Below are 19,890 nucleotides of genomic sequence, written 5' to 3'. Positions count from 1 at the left end.
TTAAAGACAAGACCAATTCAAAAATCCCTATAATAATACCGACTTGCATGTAGAAGTTAAAGCATGTTTGTCACGACCTTAATTATGTACGTAAAGATGGTACTGCTGAAATCAGATATAAGTGTTTTTTTATCTCACCTAAGTACAACATGGAAGCTGATTTCTACATACTTGTTTCTTTTAAAAGTATACCAAAAAAATGCTGTTATTATTGTATTAGTATAGGTTCCAACTTTAAGTAATGGGTAATTTCTATATCCTTATGAACTTTGTGGTTAACAAACCTGGAAGGAATTCTCTTGAATGTGGCCGTTCTCCACAGTTCTGCCCTCTCTGCTCTCTACAGACAGGCCTGGGGCAGCTCACTTGACCTCACGGTTCCCATCACCCGTGTACGAATGGCTCGAGGATTCCTTCCTCCAATTTGGGTAACTTCTGAATTCACATCCATAGGACTGCCCCATCACTCAAACCCAGTGTATCTCTCTCTCTCTTTAAAGATTGCATTTATTTTTTGCAAGGGAGGGAGAAAGAGAAGAGAAACATCACCTGGCTGTGGGCCACACGAGCAGGGCTCAGACCCGCGGTGTATCAAGGATACATCTGACACTGACGGCCCCGTCTGCTCCCTTCCTCCAGGTGTGGCTCTCCTCCGGCCTTCCCCAGACCAGTAAAAGGCAACTTTCTTCTTCCAGGTGCTCAGGCTAGAAATGCCGGAGCCCTTCCTTCCCTTCCACACCTCGACCCAGCCCACCAGCAGCTCCCATCATTCTACCTCCAAGTTATACCTAGAATCTCAGTACTTTTCTACATCTCTCCTAGACCCACCCTGATTCAGGGTGTCCTTACCTTTTAAGATACTATAATAACCTAATAAGTTGTCATCTTCCTTCCACATTTGCCAATTTATATTCTCTTCTCTAAACATTTACTTAGACCTTTTCATTACAGAAGGCAAGGTGAGTCCCCCACCCCCACCCCTCCAGGATGATAAAGACCATTAGACGTGTTTGGTCTGCAGTCTTTTCAGGTTTGCTTCATTCTGAAATGGAAATAGACTTTGAACGTTGGTGGGAGGGCTTGGACTCTTAGTTCACCATCAGGGCCCTATGTGAAGCCCCACTGAGCTGCCTAAAGCTCTGTGAGGATCTGGTCTCTAACCTCTCTTCCGGAGCCATCAGGGCTGCAACAGAGAGACCCAAACTGTTCCGTATAAAAACAGTCATTTCAAAGGGAGGATGTTTTAGGGGGAGAAAGGGAGAATTATAAGGGAAAGGGAAGGGAGGCTTTAAGACAGCGGCAGGTTGTGATCTAAGAGAATAGGGCAGGTGAGAAAACGTTACGGACCCTCCACTGTCCCCAGAGTTTCGGTAAAAACCTGGGGTATTCATGGCAGTCGTGCTGATGAAGGTGAAGAAAGAGACGGTGAGTGTGGAGCACTTCTAGAAAGAGCCTTGGCTGTGAAGAGAAGAGACAGACACTGCTGTGTCTGCTTAAAGAGGTGAAAATCGGAAAAAAACTACATATGAGGGAGAAGTTTAAAAATATAAGAGGGAGAGAATTTAAAAAATGAAGAAAAAAAGAAAAGAAAAGAAAAAACGTAACCAGAAAAACAGCAGAAATGACGGTGCCAGGTCCTCGAGGAGCGGGAGCTGCAGAGCCAAACCGGGGGGCTGGGTCCCAGACCTCGGAGGCCAGAGGAAGGGCTGGGAGGGGAAGCGCAGGGCGGCTCACACCGAGTGGCCCCTATTGTTTTTCTGTGGAGTTGGGAGTTGGAGTGGCAGGTCATTTGCTGCAGAAGGGTAACAGGACCGTGAGAAGGAGGAGCACGGGGGTGAAACAGCTGCTGTGGGAAGGCGTGGGCGCTGACCGAGGCTCAGAGACAGTGATGGATGACACCGGGGGCCCAAAAGACACGAAAGACTTGATGCAACGGCACGAATTCCCCGTGGCCGGTTTTATCCAGTGGTGACCAACAGCCGAAATTGGAGAATATAAACATCTGCACCAATCTACATACAGCTGGGAAATGCCACGGACAAGACAGCTGAGTGATGGGGAGAACATGGCTGCAGTGGCTGCGGAAGTGAACTCTGAAAACAGAGGGGGCCACGGCATGTTGATTTTGACAAAGAACAGATGCAGTGAGCATTCAAGAGGTTACAGTCAGAAAACAACTTATTAGGACTTATGGTTTCAACTGAGAAAAATAGAAAGGAACTGCTGGGAGGGAGTGAAGGTGAAAGTGACAGGAATTTAAAAGTCAAGGGAATGTAGGCAAGGTAAACAGATGGGTCATTCCTGCGGATGTTAATAACCTCCTAAAATGGTCATAAGGGGAAGAATGAAATCATGTGCAGACAAGAAGCAAATCAAGTATGTTTCATGTTTACCGAAAGACTATTACAACTTTGGTACCTCCCTAAGTAATCACCCAAAATGCGTGAGTCAACTTCAAATTTCAGAGCTACCATGTCACACATTCCTCAGACCTGGTGCTCCCAAGTGATATTCCTCAGTGAGGAAAGTCATTTGCTGTAAGTGGCTCTAAGATAATGTGGAATGAAGCACAATGAAAAGTTTAGAAAACACAGTCCCTGCTTCTAAAGCATTTATAATCAATTTTACCTCTTAGTCCAAAGACCCGCAGAATCTTTCCTTAGCTCAGAATTGTTTCCTGTTTAAATGAACATCACTCCTTTCATACTACAAAAATTTTGTTTCGATGTGGAAATTAACAGCCTGTTCTGAGAACAAAGTTTCAGCTGATCTGACCCACATGTAGAGTCCTAAACACACTTGAATTGAGCTAGCAGTTTGAGTATAGAAATCCCTAGAACAAGTAACATCTCTGTTTAGTAAGGACCAGTTCTGCTGGGGACCTGCAGACACTACCTCCCATCCCTAATTCCACACCGGAAAGACAGGCCGTCAACTCTTATTCTGAAAATAGGACACAGATTCTTCAGCCTCAAGACAGCTTACCACTGCTCCTTGAATGAAACGAGGGCCAGCACTGACTGCCTTGGCCCAGCACTCAAGGCGCAATGCAGGAGGCAGGGGATAGGCCTTGCAAGCTGCTCTCCCTGCACGTCAGGAATGCAAAGCCTTCCTCGGAGAGCCCTCAGCAACGTCCCCAACACCTTGTAAAGGGGGCCCCCAAATGGGGATTTGTAACCCATTACAAATCCAGAACTCAGGGTGTCCAAGAAGTTTTAGAAAAAAATACATCTATAGGATGTCCTCACCCCCCACAAGTCTGAGCTGGGGGATGGGACGCAGGGAGCAGGGCCATTGAGAGTTGTTTTGAACAGCAAGAGTTTTTGCAGATAACCTGTAGAATGGCAATCTCACATATCTATAACCTTTAACTGGTTTCACAGATATGTTAAACAGCTGTGGCCATGCTTTGAGCCGGGGGGGGGAGTGACATCAACATATGATGTAATTGGCAGGCAACTCCCCCTGGTTACAGAGCCTGTGTGAGAGCTTGAAGATGATTGGCCCCACACCACAGGGTCACGACTGCCCGGACTTACTATGGCAGCCCAGTAAAGCTGGAAAAATATGGGAATGCTGGCAGCTGTGGCCAATTGTGGGAGGAGTCAGAAATGGTGTGGCAGAGGAAGACTGAGGCTGGGATTTAAACTTAGGTGCGGCAGCCATGCGGTGTCCTTTTAGGACCACTCGGCTTGGGCAGAGAAGAGCCATGGACTTCTATTTCTTTTTCTGAGATATGGTACCCGGGCTGGGCAGAGGGGGAAGGAAGGACTGTGCGTTTGTCGGTATTCTAAAGGAAGCTGAGATCTCAATGAAGATATTACTAAGTCATTAATCTTAAATTTGTATAGCTCTTTACATAAATAATCCCCTTCCTTCTTACCAATCTCTGGCACTGAGAGACATCTTTCCTTGGCTGTAAGCAAGGCAAACCTCGTACGAGGAGGGGGACCCCCGGAGCACAAGGGTGGGTCCATTCAGTAATAGTATTATCATTCGCACCCTGGCCCCAGGTCTGTTCTGCAACAATTTCACTGGCAGCTGTGTCAAACGCCATCCCTGAAGGAAAACATCAAGTTATCAAGCGTGATATTTAACTTCCTTTTGTCTGTGTGGAGGGAGGGAAGGAGAAGGGGTGCTGAGCAAGGCACAGGCTGACCACCGAGCGTATCTTACATAACTATTTTGAAGTAGACATTTTAGACTGACTGGAATAAATAGAAAATTCTAACAATATGAGATCTGAGTGACATTTTTTTTTTTTGTCTTTAGAAGTTGAATTCAAGGAGAAAAGCTTATCTGATCTTCACCGTGAGTGAAAATCACTGATAAAACTCTAGATGCAAAAAACAGACCTAAAGCTTCTTGCTCATCTGGAATCTTTATAGGATTTCAGCTCAGGCTGTGCTGTTAAGTGCCGGCGGTGCTCCCTAGGGTTCTGTCTTCAGCTTCCTCCCTTTCTGTTCTAACCTCATTCACACCTACAACTTCTAAAACCTTCTGTGCACTGATGACTCACGATTTTTTAAAACTCTCCAACCCAAGCTACTCTTCTTCCCGGGCCCCAGATTCCAATCACGTGCCGGCTGTCTCTACCTGGCTGTTTCCGAGGCATAATAAGCTGGAAGTGTGTGAAGAGAATCTGGTTTGGGCTTCCTGCAACCTGTTTCTCTTCGCACCGTTTTTATCTTGTCTTGGCGGTACCTCGTTCCCCTAGCTGGAACGCTGTTCACCAGACCCTCCTGATTTCCCTGTCGAACTCCCAATCCCATCCTCTTTCCTCAATGCCCACTGCCAGGGATCTGTTTCAGGTCCTCAGAGTTCATCTAAGTTACTACAACCCCTTTAAATTAGTTTCTTTGTCATCATTTCTTCCCTCTTTCTAGCCCCTGCCCTTACTCCCTAAATGTCAGCCCAAAGAATGAATCTGATCTGTGTAACAATGTCCGATGGCCCTTCAATGCCTGAAGGGTAAAGCCACACTCTTCCTTGGTGGCAGCCTCGCCTTCCATGACTCTGCCCTCCCCTTCCCCCTTGGCCTCTTCCTGGCACTGCATTCCAGGTATACTTACCATTCCACACATGCCGTACTGTTCAGGTTTTCCTGTCTGTTTTTTGGCACAGCTGTTCCTTCTTTTCACGGTGTCTTTTATTATTGCTTTTCTTTATATTCTTACTTTTTAAAGTACACTTTACTGTAAAGCAAATTCCTATCCTTTCTAGAAGACCCAGCTCAAAGAGCACCCTTTTGGCGAAGCTCTCCTCCTCTCCACAGAGCAGAGATTCCCTCCTCTGCAGTCACCGCCCCACTAGAGTCCCGTTCGTGCTGTGTCACGGTGTCTCTTACACGTCTTCCCATCGCTCCACCTGCATGCATGCGACATGCATGCAGCATACAGGCACAGACCAGGCACCACACACGTTTTTGGTGAGAGAATAAATGGATTCCTAACAAACGCAGGCTCAGCTTCCCATCAATACACTTAAGGAAAGACGGAAGAGGTACAGTGCAAAATGTTTTACTGTCTCGAAATGGAAAAAATGATTAGAAATAATACCTTGGGAAACAGGCACTTTGTTGGTAAGACCAGACTGGTATAATCTATAAGAAGGGGAATTAGTCAATATCTACCAAAATTTTAAAATAAACATATTCTGTGGACAATTTTACGTCTAAGAATTTATTCTGTACTTACATATCTGGATACCCGTAGAATTGGTTGTAACTGAAAAACAACTGAAATAACTTAAATGTCTCTCAAACAGACTGGTGAACTATGGTACATGCAGATGATAGAATTCTATGTAACTATTTTTTTTATTGATTATGCCATTACAGTTGTTCTATTCCCCCCTTCATTCCCTTCCACCCTACCCCCCTGTCCCCACCATTACCCCCCCTTTAGTTTATGTCCATGTGTCTCAAGTTCTTTAAATTCTATATTTCCCATACTATTCTTGCCCCCCCATCTATTTTCTATCTACTGTCTATGCTACTTATTTTCTGTACCTTCTCCCCCCTTCTCCTCCTCCCACTCCCCTATTGCCAACCCTCCTTGAGATCTTCGTTTCTATGTTTCCACTCCTGATCTAGCTGTCCTTTTAGTTTGCTTTTGTTTTAGGTGTGGTTGTTAATAACTGTGAGTTTGCTGTCCTTTCACTGTTCATGTTTTTTTAACTTCTTTTTCTTAGGTAAGTCCCTTTAACATTTCATATAATAAGGGCTTGGTGATGATGAACTCCTTGAATTTGATCTTATCTGAGAAGCACTTTATCTGTCCTTCCATTCTAAATGAAAGTTTTGCTGGATAGAGCAATCTTGGTTGTAGGTCTTTGGATTTCATGACTTGGAATACCTCTTTCCAGCCCCTTCTTGCCTGTAAGGTCTCTTTTGAGAAATCAGCTGACAGTCTGATGGGAACTCCTTTGTAGGTGACTGTCCCCTTAGCTCTTGCTGCTTCTAGGATTCTCTCCTTCATTTTAATCTTGGCTAATGTAATTATGATGTGCCTTGGTGTGTTTCTTCTTGGGTCCAACTTCTTTGGGACTCTCTGAGCTCCCTGGATTTCCTGGAAGTCTATTTCCTTTGCCAGATTGGGGAAATTCTCCTTTATTATTTGTTCAAATAAGTTTTCCACTGGTGGCTGTGCCTTTCCCCCTTCTGGTACCCCTATAATTTGGATGTTGGAGTGTTTAAAGATGTCCTGGAGGTTCCTAAGACTCTCCTCATTTCTTTGAATTCTTGCTGCTTCACTCTTTTCTGTTTGGCCATTATTTGCTTTCTTCTGGTCCACTCCATTGATTTGAGTCCCAGTTTCCTTTTAATCGCTATTGGTTTCCTGTGCAATTCCATTCATTTCAATTAGTTTTGCCTTCATATGTTTGTCTAATTTGTGGCTATAATCAACCAGTTCTTTGAGGATCCTGATCACCAGTGTTTTAAACTGTGCGTCTGAGAGTTTTGCTATTTTTTTCATCCCTTAGATTTATAGGCTCTGGGGCTTTGAGATCTTCTTGAGCCATTTTTGGTCTGTTCACACCCATTAAGTACCAGGAGGGGAGCCTTGGACTCTCTGGTCGCTGGGTTGTGACGCTATATGTGGGGGGCGTGGTCAGAGCGGGGAAATGGCGACCTCCTCTGCTGTTTCTCGCAGCTGGGTGAGGAACAGACAGAGCTTTAGGTGGTTCGCCAGGGCGGGGCCACTTAGGTCGCTGGGTTATGATGCTGTATGTGGAGGCGGGGTCAGAGCAGGGAAATGGCGGCGCCCTGTACTGCCGTCCGCTGTGGGGCCTGCTCAGTCCCGTAGTCTCACCGCCCACTCCCTTGTGGTCTATCTGCACAGAAAAGCGCGACCACAGTCAACCCGCAGCCCTGCTCCCTCACTGTTTCCCCAGGGTCGCTCGCTGAGTTGCTTACTAGGTCCAACCCTGCGCCTGGGTTCCGCACGCCCAACTTCGTCTGACCGAGTTTTTCTGTGCAACCCCGCTCCGACAGCTGCTGGCTTCGCCCCTCTTACAGGTCAGGCTGAAGAATTTGTTGTTATCAGACTTCCGAAAAGTTCAATTTTCTGTGTTCTGGCTGTGTTTTCTGTTGCTAATATTTAGTCGTCTCTAAACTTGGTTGTGAGAGAAGGCACAGCGTTTCCACCTAGGCCTCCATCTTTGTGGAAGGCCTCTATGTAACTATTAAAAAGAATAAGGTAGGTCTGTATGTATTTGTCACAAAGTACACGTTAATTTGTGATGCGAAAAAAGATACAGAAGAATATGCATGGTATGCTGACATTAGTGTTTTTTTAAAAGTTGAGATGTTCTAGGTATGTCTGTACGTGCACTGCAATGTCTGTGAAAGAATGCACACAAACTGTTTACAATGGTTGCCTCTGGGGAGAAAAACTGAGAGCTGAGGTCAGCACTGGGGGACTGACTTCTCATTGAGTGTCCTATTTTATTTTTTAAAATTATATACCATGTACACATAGCAACTAGTTAAATAAATTAATGCAGCTGAGCTTCTTAATAAAATGTCAATTAATTTCACAAAACTTTATTCATTAGAATACCTTTAACAATATTTTTAATCTTGTTCATTGTCCCTGCACCTGAGGAAATGTCTGCAGATACTGTTCGGTCCTTCAAACAATTATTCAGTGATTATTAGGTTCCAGAGATACAAGGACAGAACAGACATTTGAGACTCAAGGGGTTCACACCCAAGTAGCAAAAATGAATATGTATCCACATATTCATTCATAAAAGCTTCTCCAATAGCAACTAAGTATCAACTCTACTTTCCAGAGACTGCCTTTCTGGTTGCAGCAAAGAATGGCAGCCCAACAAGGAAGTACCCTTTGGCAGTGTGACCATGACGTAATGCAGACATCAGATAAACGTAAACCAGACAGCAAAGTGCAGGCCAGGCTTTGGCTAAGCGATAGTGATGAAGGAAGAGCTGTAACTTAATGGTGCCAGAATTCTCCAAAATGATTTTGAATAACTGGTGGTATTATATAATAAAGAAGGAAAAAATGGGTGTGAGTAATGAAATGAATATTTTATATAGACATTACTGATAAAAACATTCCCACGCTGTGCCTTCTCTTTCTAAAGAATAATAAGCTCTTATTTTAGCAATTACATAAGCTATAACATATATGGCAGCTGAGGATGAAAAGCAATCTGTTTTCTGGCAACCATGTTAAAAGCTGAAGTGACAAGTATTAATATGTGTTGTTAATTTCCTGTACTTTCAGTCAAATATTGCTACTATAGTATAAGATATAAATAGGGTAATGGCACTTGTTACATCCATAACATCTTTTCATCTGGAGATCTCAAAGCACATGCAAGCAATCATTAATTCCCAATATCCTGGTAAGAAACATTAGATACAAGTAAATATCCTGGTCAAATACAGGTAAACCAGGGTACAGAGAAGTGAACTGCTCAGAGTGAATAAAAAATCAGTGACAGATTTGGGAAAAGATCATTCTGGTTCTAGCTACTGATTTTAAGTTATAAGTCATACCCCTATCATGAAATGTTTCTTTTCTTGAAAGGGTCTGCTTTTTATCTTTGATGAAAGATATTTATTTATCTTTCATCACAGTTATTTATCTTTGATGTTAAGTAACAAATGATTAAATGTAGTTCAATTAATGTAAAATGAGTTTACAAAATGAAGTACTGAACTGTACTGATTTTGTTTCAAGGGCTGATGTCCTATTAGATTGAGGAAAAAAAACCATGATGACATTTTAGGGTTTGAAGGGCCTATAATTGTATTTTCCCACACACTGTTCTACTTTTCTATGGACTAAGTTACATCCAATATTTTTTTTACTCCTCAATCTTCCCTGCAATGAAGCTATTTTAATGAACAGAACAAATGTATTACTGAACATCAATGAAATAACTAAAACCATAATTAGACATTCAGTACAGTGTATTACAAGTAATCATTATATTCAATAGTTAGTTATATAGCAACAGAACCCTCTACGTTCCACAGGGAATTGAAGACTATAATAAACCCATATATCATACTACACTTAATGATTATCATAGCAAATTACCACACAAAAAGGAAAATTTAAATGTTAACAACCCCAAATTCATAGCACTCTTTAGATATTTAAGTTCTATATATTACCTTATTTTAAAAGCCACTGATTCCTGATACTACTTTAGATTTATTCTAGAACAAGAATCATTAGTTCCAAGCAGAATTTGGTACAATTTGTAAACCTCTTTTTAAAAATTCAGTAAAGCCCTGAATTATTACATGCTGGATTTCCATCCATGAAGCAAAAGGTTTTTCTCCCTAAATGCCTACCTGCGCATTGGCTTTCCTTCCATGCACCATGAAAAGTCCCCTTGACCACACTCTGAAGCCAAACCTAAAGCAACAGAAAAGCAGTAACTTAATAAAAACTACTTCTGATCTTTCCAGTAACTCTATAATCATTTTGTTCAGTGACAACATCACGTCCCCTTCTTTCACAGGCCTTTGGCAGACGCACAATCGTTTAGCCGGTTACCTTCAGGGTGACTATCCTCACTCTGGAAGCTGAACCGTTTCTAAGTGAAGGTAAGGGGAAGCCACTGCACAGTCCCGACTGCTAGGGTGGTGCTGTCTCTCTTCGAAAAGTGCTTGGAGACACTTAACTCTGACCTCGTCGTCACGTGTACCGACCGAGCACTCACCAGACACCCCCAGCAGTACTAACGTGACAGCGTGAACAGGGGATGGGCTGTTTAAAACAGATCTGAAAGCAACGAACTTGTCCAGAAGTGACAGAGGCATGGCGGGCATTTTGCCCTTAAAAACAAACATCTCGGCTTCCTGTCGGAAGCCGGGGCAGCTTGAACAGTACAGAGAAACTAGGGCTCTTTACCAGCACTTGCCTGTCCCCGAAACAATATCCAGTACCCAGTTGTCAAGATCTCGCCAGGGCCCCAGGGTTAAATGGGACGCGTCTCCCGAATTCCAACCCCTGGCCGGAGAAGCTGTCCAGAGAAGCCCAAAGCCCCCAGGCTCCGGGGTAGGGCTGTCGGCCAACCACAGGGCAGTCTGGTGCCCGGCGAGGCCCCGGGCCCAGCCCCAGCCCCAGCCCCGAGCCCCAACAGTCCCTCCTCCGCGCCCCTAACAGGCGGCGGGGCGAAGCTCGGCCCTTGCTCCACCCGGCGACTCGGCAACTTGGGACCAAGGATTCGCCAAGCGAGACCTGGACGCTCTCCACCGTCCCTGCTCTAAGGCGCCTAACTCACCGGCTCTGCCACTTTTCCGTTGCCGCAGCCTCCCCTGCCTCCTCCGCCCGCCGCCTCGTCTCCTTCTCCGTTTCCCCCTCTGCCGCTGCTAGTGCCAGTCGCCTGCCACTGGCTGCCGCTCCTCGAGCTATTTCCTCCGGGCCCCTCGCCCACTGTTCAGCAGCCGGAAGTGGTCCTGATCTGAAAGTGTTCCTCCTGGAATGCACTTATTCCGCCAGAAGGTTCCGGTATGGCCCAGAAGTAACCGTTCTCTTTGCTGGAGATTTGCATCACCTCAAGTACTGCTGGAGTTCGCGTCCAGTTCCTTTTATCCCGAGCGTCACCTCTTTGTGGCTTCGCCGTTGAACTGGCAGTATTTGAGTACTGTAGCCTTCCCATTTCTTCCATGTTGTCCCCAGTAGACGGGAATAGAAAGATGGGAATAGTCATGGAAAGCTAGGAATTTTGATAAATTTGTAGTAGGTCATCTCCCATTCGCACAGTCTTGTTCCTAAATGTGGATTGAATGATTGACGGGCGCATGCATACATGGGGTCGACATATATTTATTGTGCAAACTGCTGAGGCTACACAACCAAACCAGATACAGACCCAACCGTCCTGATTTCCTGCACTTTAGCTTTCAAGACACCAGAATTTCATTCAGGATTCTAAGGTTATGCCAGCTTGCCCTTACGCTTAATATTGACCACTAGATACTTAAGCGAACACTTTGGTGAGCTTACTTTAGTATTGGGGTGCAGTGGGGCCAGCACCTTTCAACTTGTCCTTTTCCTAATTTCCCCACAGCACATAGTCAGCTGATTGTTAGTATATATTTAAAAAGCATACAAGTGATAGGTTAGGGGACACATTTTCAGTAGTATCAGTGAAAGACTGTTGCTTGTTTCCTAATAACTATCCTAGGCTAAGAATGAATTTAACCAGATTTTCTTTAGCTGTTCTACACGCGGGATCTGCAAAGGTTTGTCCACTTGGTTTTGAAAAGGGAAAACTACCTTTTGATAATTAGCTTGTAGTGAGGGGACTGCATGGCCTTCAGGTCCAGACACCCATAGTTTCAAATCCTAGGCCTGTGACCGACTAGCTTTGTGTCCTTGGTCAGATTTCTTAATCTCTTAAGCATTGTGTAAAAAGGAAATAATACCGTTTTTATAAAGTTGTTTTGAGAGGTAAATTATAATGAGGATCAGGGTAGGAAACCCCAAAAAAGACCTGGGAATGTGGAAATTTAGTATGTGATAAACGTGGTATCTCGAACCTGGGGAATATCTGGGCTGTTGCATAAATGGTGTTGATATAAATATGGAAAGAGATAAAGTTGGATCCATTCCATATAAGAAATTGCAGTCTCAGCAAAGACCTCTGAAGACTCTGTGGGAAGCTCTGAAGCTGGACGGCCCTTCAGAGTTGTCCTTGTTGGGGTGAAGGAGTGGGATCTTTATACTCCATGATAACTAAACCTATCAGAAGTCTAAATGCAAATACCAAAAACATAAAAATAGTACAAGATGGAGGGGAGACATAAATGAATTTATTAAGAGTAAACGTCCCTGATGATGACTCAAAAAGAAGTTGAGCTAAAGTCAGGCTATCTTCTGGCCAGTTTCCACCTCCCCCGCCCTGGTTATACGGTCACAACTTGGTTTTTCATCGGATAACATTATCCACAGAAAGTATTTACAGGGTCATGAGCAGAAGGCTTTAGAAAACTCTATCCCTGATTCATACAGTCCATAAGTGAATAAGGGGAGGGTTGGTCATCTCATTTGGAAAAATCACTGGGGATGAAAATGAGAAAAAAGGAAGGTAAGGGGCAATACATAGGAAGATCAACAGGAATTTTTAGGAACATTTCAGTGACTCATAGAAGGTTAGCTTGCCCACAGCTCTTTGATATTCACCACATCTCCCCTGTCAATAACATCAGGAAGAATCAGAGACAGCCAGTTGCTGTCAGGGCTTCTCCCCACAAGTCCTCCAAGCAGGGATGAGGTGCTCTGCCCTCAGCGAACTATGTTCTGATGGGAGGAAACACTCTCGAGGGTACAAGGTATTAGGTTAAGAGAAATACAGAAGAAATACGGGTGGGCTGTTGCTAAGCCTATTTGGTGCTATTTAATGAAACAGATTGATAAATTGGCTATTAAATACTAAGCAGGAAAAGCAAAGGATTTCTTTGCGGAAAATGCAAAGGCTCTCCTCTTCTGCAACTGGAGAGCAGCAAAAGCTGAGGACCAGGTCCAGGACTTAATTGTAAGAGTAGCAGAGCCTCAAAGAAGATGAAGCTGTCATCATCGGCAAGTCTGCTAGGCCAAGGTCAGGGAGCTAGTTGGGAAAGAGTGGACCTTTACATATGGAATGGAGACCTCTGGCTGAGTACACACAGGGTATTCAGAATACAAGGCTGAATAAGGGAGACTTAATCTGGAAGCACTCTCCTGGGACACAGGGTTTAACGACCTGACAAGGATCTCAGGGGATGGTGCAAATGTGTCGCTAGAATGGCTTCATAAGTGTGCAGAGTGACATCCCATGATAAATGAAGGAAAGATGCCAGGATTGTCATGGAAGGCAGTGGAACAAGGGATTAAAGAATTCAAAAAAGTGAGCAAGCTAGAGTTATACAAGGCAATCCTGGAAAATCCACAAGATAATTATATTCCACAGGAGGGACCAGAAGATATACTAAAGGAATTAGGAAGATGGCAGTGGAAGGAATACTCAGAATTACTGGTGAGTTCAGGAGTGGCTGTCCTCTGCAGATCAGGTTGATGGCAGAAGAAACCCACAGAGAACTGGGCTCACTGATTGCAATGGGGATATTAAGTATGCAGATGGCTTCCTTATTTCCTTCTAATATTTTAAGAGAACACTGATGTGAACTCCGGCCCATGGGGTCCATGTGTTGTGGCTGTGATGAACAAATTCACTCGGACTACAGAAGTCCTGTGGAGAAAAGGGACAGGATGGCCACTCTCTAAGAGAGAGAGAGAGGGCCCCAACCCCCTGCCTGGACAGGCTTTTATTGCTTTTCTGGGCACATTACACTGAGGATGGTCCTCATTTACTATGCACAGGTTTGCTGAAGGTGATTACCTTTTACAGATAACAAAGGAAATAATGTTGCTAATTACTTCAAAGAGAAAAATGTTGCAGACCAAGGGGAAAAGTGGTTGAACTGGTTACATTCCATACTTTAGCACAGGCTTTAGGGAGCCATTTTAAAGATATGCAGTATCTTTAAAGATATGCAGATCTACAGAGGACAGCCACTCCTGAACTCACCAGTAATCCTGAGTATTCCTTCCACTGCCATCTTCCTAATTCCTTTAGTATATCCTCTGGTCCCTCCTGTGGAATATAATTATCTTGTGGATTTTCCAGGATTGCCTTGTGTAACTCTAGCTTGCTCACTTTTTTGAATTCTTTAATCCCTTGTTCCAATGCCTTCCATGGCAATCCTGGCATCTTTCCTACATTTAACATGGGCCATCATTCTTGCTGCCTCAATCCAGAGTGATGGAGTTTTAGCAAAAGCAAGCCTCATAGCAGCCTAGGTACAATGCAGACCTGATTCCCCATGGGAGAACCTATTTGTGGGCATGGGTCCTGTGTGCCGACTTGCTCCCCACTGGATTTTCCAAGTGGAGGACTGAGCTACATTTCCCATGCCACGTGGAACAGTTCCCTATAGAACATATTGAAGGTGAAGTAGCTAAAATGTCTTGCCCCTTCACCAACTTCAGTAGGAAATGAGTGCTTAGTAAAGCAAATGTGTTTTATGGTGACTGCAGGACCAACCTAGAAGATAACAAAGCTTCTAGACTACGATTCTTGTCTGTCATGGACCTGGAGAAGGAATTTCTCACATATCTGCTAAGAAGAACTCCTTGTGGTACATGCGTAACTAGTCTAGCAGCAGTGGTTTACAGAGGCCTCTCATGCTTGCTGCATTTCAGGGAAAAGCTGGAGACACAGATGCCATATCTGCACTGTGCTCCCACCACCTGACTCAACATATATTGATATGTTCCTGATATATTTCCATCCATGGATGAGATTTGCTGCATCCAATCAGAAGTGTGCAGCTATATCCTCATTTGTATTTATACTGACCAGTCGGAGTAGCTCCATAATGGTCAATGGAGATGCATGACGCTGGCCAATTAGGATAGTGCTATTTGAGCCAATCAGATTGTGCAATTTTGATGCTGTATTTGCATAAAGATGGATCAATCAGGAGACCGGGTTGGAACTTTATATAAATTGGCTTGACCTTTTGGTTTTTGCAGGAGGCTATGTCTCCCTGACAAGAGGTCAGGTTTCCCAGGTCTGTACACTATTCACCTGAATGAAGTTTCTTCTTTTAACCACAGCCCAGATTGGGGACTCCTGTTGGCATTTGATTGGGGCAGCAACCTTTGTTGACACTGTAATGTCAAACTCTAAAATTTTGACTACTGAAACTTATAAATTAGAAAATTTTAATAATTACAATTTTTAAAATGTCAAATTATTATATTCTAGAAATTCAGATGAGTGGTAGTAATATTTCGCTTGTTTTTTAGGCCAAATGTTCATTTGAAAATGAGGCTACTCAACCTTCAGCTCAAGTGTTCTGAGCTCCTCTAAAATATATAAGGATTTTCTTGCAGAAATGGTAAAGAAATGAATGTTTTCCTTCACCATTTCCCTTCAGTGAAAAAAAAACCCACCTCTCCATCTTCTATCTGCTCTATGTGAACATTTATGTAATTTCTGGGTAAGCTTGGCCCTTCTCTGCTGGCTTCTGTTGCTACCCCTGTCCCACCCTATTTCACCTGCTTTGAAAAAAGTCATCTGTTTTGGCTCTTAAATTCCTGAATCGAGAGAGTGAGTTTCTGAGTTCCTTCCACTCCTGCCATAGCTGGCACTTGTGAGGTTTCAGAAAACGCTACTTGTTGGTGATAGTACGGTGACCATAAACCACGGACAAAGATGTCTAATGCACTAGAAAATTAAGCTGTCCATTATAATTACAATCTCTAGCAGTTTTTAGAATGCATCCTCATATTTCAGGAAACTTCTCCCATTTAAGAATTTAGGATAAGAATTTAAGCTGAATGTAAGACTAAGATGGGCCAGCTACCAATACTCCAATCTTATTTTTAAATTTTACTATTTTAGAAAAGATTTTATTTATTTTTAGAGAATAGGGAGGGGAGGGGGAAAGAAAGGGAGAGAAACATCAATGTGTGGTTACATCTCATGTGCCCTGTACTGGGGACCTGGCCAGCAACCCAGTCATATGTCCTGACTGGGAACCCACCTGGTGACCCTTTGGTTTGGAGGCCCCTGCTCCATCCACTGAACAACCTCAGCCAGGGCTAAATTTTATTTTTTTAATTGTAAAACAAATATAGTACATATTACAGGAAACGTACAAAATAAGGAAAAAGCCCGCACACCACCTTGCGAACACAGCAATGCTAATCATTTTGATTTTAATCATCCAGCTCCACCCATCCTCACCTTTCCACGCCTCGCAACTTGGACCTGCGTGCACAGCCCGGAAAACGGCTTTTGGGGCGGTGCTACGTCCCTTGGCGGCGGGTGCGTCGTCGCCATGGTGACCGCGGAAGCCTGGTATCTCGGCAGCGGTGAGAGGTAGTTTCAGTGAAGAGGGCAAGGTGGGCGTGGGGTGAATGGGCATCTTCCAGCCAGGCTGCTCGGGCGGGGACTGGAAGGGAGGGGGCTCTGCCTGTGCCCGGAGCTTGGCGTAGCGGGTCTCGCCTCGCGGGCGGTCTCAGGGGTTCCGGTAGGTCTTTGCGGGATTCAGGCCGCAAGGCGAACTCTGTTGCCTTCTCCGCTGAACCTTTTGGGTGGTGCGGCTGGGCTCCTGCTCTGTACAGTCTTCCCCGGGCTTCCCCTTTTTTTAACTCTAGGGGCCCAGGTCCGCCTTTGGGTACCATCTCCCAGAGCTGGGGCTTAAAATTCTCAAGAGACTACATTTTAAAGAATGCAGTGGGCTTAAAAAGCCTGTAAGATCTGTTCGTCTACTACAACCGCATGCTGCTTTGACCACCTCCTCGCCCTTTGTTTCTGCTACTCTGGTTTCTGCGTCCTTCTCTTCAGTACTGAAGGGTCACCTGCTCTGGAAAGCCTATCCAGGACCTCCGAACTTGAGTCCACTCTAGATGACCATGCTCGACCTTAAAGTACCCCTTGCTTGTCTCCATATATAGTGCTTATATCCCATATAGCACTCTGTCATTACTCATTTACTTAGGCTTTCCCAAGACTGTAAAGACCAGTGGGGTAGGGGCCAAGACCTATGTGATGTTCACGTGAACTTTACAGCTCAAAGGAAAACTTTGTAGACGGTTTTCCCATATTAATTCAGTAAGGCAGAGCAGGTGCTGTTCTTAGTTGACTAATGAGAGTGAATTTAGCAAAGTCACCTAATTAATAAATATCAGAATCAGAATCAAAGCATGGGCCTTCCAACTCACAGTCCATAGGCCATTCTGCCTTCGTAGTCCTGCCCTCCCTCTCCTCTCCTTCATATTCTCCATGAACTTGTCGTTATAGGTAGTGGGGTGGCAGTTTTCATTCATGTTATGCCTTTCGTGGGCAAAGAAAATGTAGTTCATTTTTGTCTGTGACAGATCTCATTTCTTCCATTTCTTTTATGGCAAAGAAAGTGTAACTCATTTTTGTCTATGACAGATCTCATTTCTCCCACGAGCTCAGCCTGTGCCTGAGGTTTAATTTCTCTTCTCCACAAGTGTTTGGGTTCTCAGATAACTTCTCTGATCCTCTCTTTGAGAGGGTGTCCTGTGGTTCTCAAAGTGTGGTCTGAGGAGTCCTGGGGATCCCTAACACATCTTCATGGAATCCGCCAGTCACATGATCTCCCTGTCCTTAGACAAAGGGTGCCTTTGCGCTGATTGTCTCCCATGTTGCAGTGGTTTTCCAGAGGCTGCAGGAGGTGATAGGCCAGGGACCGTGACGTCACAGTAAATGCAGCAACAGACAGGAGGGTCGTCTGTCTTCTAATACGCCAGACAAGGAAGAGAGTTGCAAAAATGTAAAATAATGACACTTCTCATCAGTATTTTTTGTAAAACAGTTATCTGACATAGGCTATATTTTTTATGTTAGCATGAAATTGTTTTAGGATGAATTACTAGACATCTTAAAGATTTCTCAGGTTTAACTTCTAACGTGGTAAATATCAATAGACATAACCCACATAAACAAAAAGTTTTTTAAGACTGTGAAGAGCCCTCAGATCAGAGAATTTGAGAACTTCCACTGTAACCATGCTAGTTCCGTGTTGATGTGGAAAGTAAGCTCCACTTCAGGGTATACGAAAGGTAGCTTTGAGTATCCTGGCCTGAATCATGTTTCTAGATTTTATCTAGCTTGTCTTCGACTCTCTGAGTTAACCTGGGTTCACACTGCAGAATCACCTGTCTGTAATCCAATGTTTGGTGTGCAAGAGCTGAAGGTTATCTACTCGAGACTCTGTGTAGGAAGACTGTGTATTTAAAAAAAAGAAAAGAAGAAACGATAGCATCGACATATTTTCCTTTTGCGTCATGGTTGCTTTTGCTGGAGGGTTGATGACGGTTCAATGATGCTGACAGGTTCTGCTTACCGAGTGCTCACCATGTGCTTGGTCCAGGTATATTCTAGGGAGGAATCAAGAAACGTTGTAGGAAGAAGGTAGGTTAATAGCTTGGCCGAACTAGGATTTGACCAGTAAGAATGGAGGAGATAAAAAGCTATTCTAGGCCTAGTAGCAGGGGTGTGTTTATGTGTATGTGGGGGAGGAGGGTGGACAGTTGGATGCCAGGAACTTGAAAAGATGATAGATTTCCTTTGTACTGTGTTTATTCAGTAAAATGAAGGAAACATAAGACTTAGACCAAATCTTATGGTGGAGTCGTGGCTGATTGGCTAATTCAACTCACATTTCTAACCCCACGTATCTTGCTTGTTTTCCTTATAGAGGCAGGAAGAAGCTTGCTTTCTTTTTTTTTTTTCCTTTTGTTTCTCTTAAATACAGAGGCACTTGGCCAATAAGTCTGGCCTTTGAGATATAATTGGAGGTTTATTAGGACTTGGTAGGAAAGGTTTTGATTTGCTTTCCTCTTAAAAGGGGTGAACAGCACTAGGAAGAAAAGGGATTCCCCTTTCTTCCTGCCGTGAATGTAGGCACAGTGCCAGGAATTATGACAGCCATATTGTCACCATGAGGCAATGCCTTACATGGGGCAATGTAAGATAACATCTTACACACTGTGATGGAATACAGAGATAGAAAGAGCTTGGATTTAATATTTTTGAGCCAATTAATCATCTTCACCTTTACATTTCTTATGTGAGAAAATATTCTACTTTGAAGTCAGTCTTGCTATTTGTTGTTTGCAATCAAAGGATTCCCAACTTCAACAGCTTAGAAGTCTTATACACATTTAGTGAAGGTGGAGATTAATGTAGGGTTACAGCAAAAAGAGATGCTATTCTAACCAGATCTTCCCTCCTTCTGAATGACCAAATCTTATGCATTCCTTATGGCTCAGCTTCAATGCCATATTCTTTACTAAGTGTGCGATCCCTTTATTCCATTTTCTGCGTCTTCCTAACCCACCCCTGGGGACACTGTCCTGAATTGTGTTTAATCTTCTTCTACTTCTCTTAGAAGTAGTGTTGCTGAATTTGTATTCCTAAAAAGTCTATTTTAGTTTTAATGGCTTTGAACATCACAAAAATATGTCTTGATGTATATAATTTTTGGGATTTATGCTTTTAGTATTACATTGCTAAGATTCACTCATATTATGCACCTTGGTTATTTTTGCTGTGTACCAAATTACCCCGAAACTCAATAGTTTAAAATAGCACACACTTGACATCTCATAGTTTCTCTGGGTCAGGATCCAGAACCAGGGTCTCTCACAAGGCTTCCAAGTGTCCTGCGGGGCCACAGTTACCTCAGGGTTCAACTGGGGTGGATCCACTTCCAAGTTCACCCAGTGGTTGCCCGTGAATTTAAGTCCCTCGCGTGCTGTTGGACTGAAGGCTTCAGTGCCCTACTGGCTGGTGGCCAGAGATTGACCCCCATTTCTT

At 43.9% G+C, this 19,890-nt stretch overlaps 2 protein-coding genes across 6 annotated transcripts in view; one reads left to right on the top strand and one right to left on the bottom strand.

Annotated features, from left to right (window-relative positions):
* KLHL20 (kelch like family member 20) overlaps positions 1 to 10,848 on the bottom strand; it is a 35,396-nt gene extending 24,548 nt beyond the window's left edge. The window contains exons 1-2 of the mRNA XM_037145535.2: positions 10,771 to 10,848; positions 9,836 to 9,899 (exon numbers count right to left, since the gene is read on the bottom strand). Of these exons, the coding sequence (XP_037001430.1) occupies positions 9,836 to 9,858 (23 nt within the window). The 5' untranslated portion in view covers positions 9,859 to 9,899; positions 10,771 to 10,848. The remainder of the gene's footprint in view (positions 1 to 9,835; positions 9,900 to 10,770) is intronic.
* ANKRD45 (ankyrin repeat domain 45) overlaps positions 1 to 19,890 on the top strand; it is a 36,411-nt gene that overhangs the window by 1,535 nt on the left and 14,986 nt on the right. The window contains exons 2-4 of one of the 5 annotated variants that reach the window (XM_037145537.2): positions 7,344 to 7,519; positions 10,006 to 10,090; positions 16,269 to 16,419. The exons of 1 other annotated variant lie outside the window; for it this stretch is intronic. The gene's annotated coding sequence lies outside the window, so the exon portion shown is untranslated. Of the gene's footprint in view, positions 1 to 7,343; positions 7,520 to 10,005; positions 10,091 to 16,268; positions 16,443 to 16,496; positions 16,571 to 19,890 lie in introns of those variants that run through there. 3 more of the 5 variants (XM_037145539.2, XM_053663714.1, XM_037145540.2) reach the window with 3 other exon arrangements.

This window comes from Artibeus jamaicensis, unplaced genomic scaffold, assembly GCF_021234435.1.
Source record: "Artibeus jamaicensis isolate MK-2021 breed Jamaican fruit bat unplaced genomic scaffold, CSHL_Jam_final contig_327, whole genome shotgun sequence".
NCBI classification, from domain to species: Eukaryota; Metazoa; Chordata; class Mammalia; order Chiroptera; family Phyllostomidae; genus Artibeus; species Artibeus jamaicensis.
Note: the sequence above shows the minus strand (reverse complement) of the source record. Positions and strands in the feature narration are given on the sequence as shown.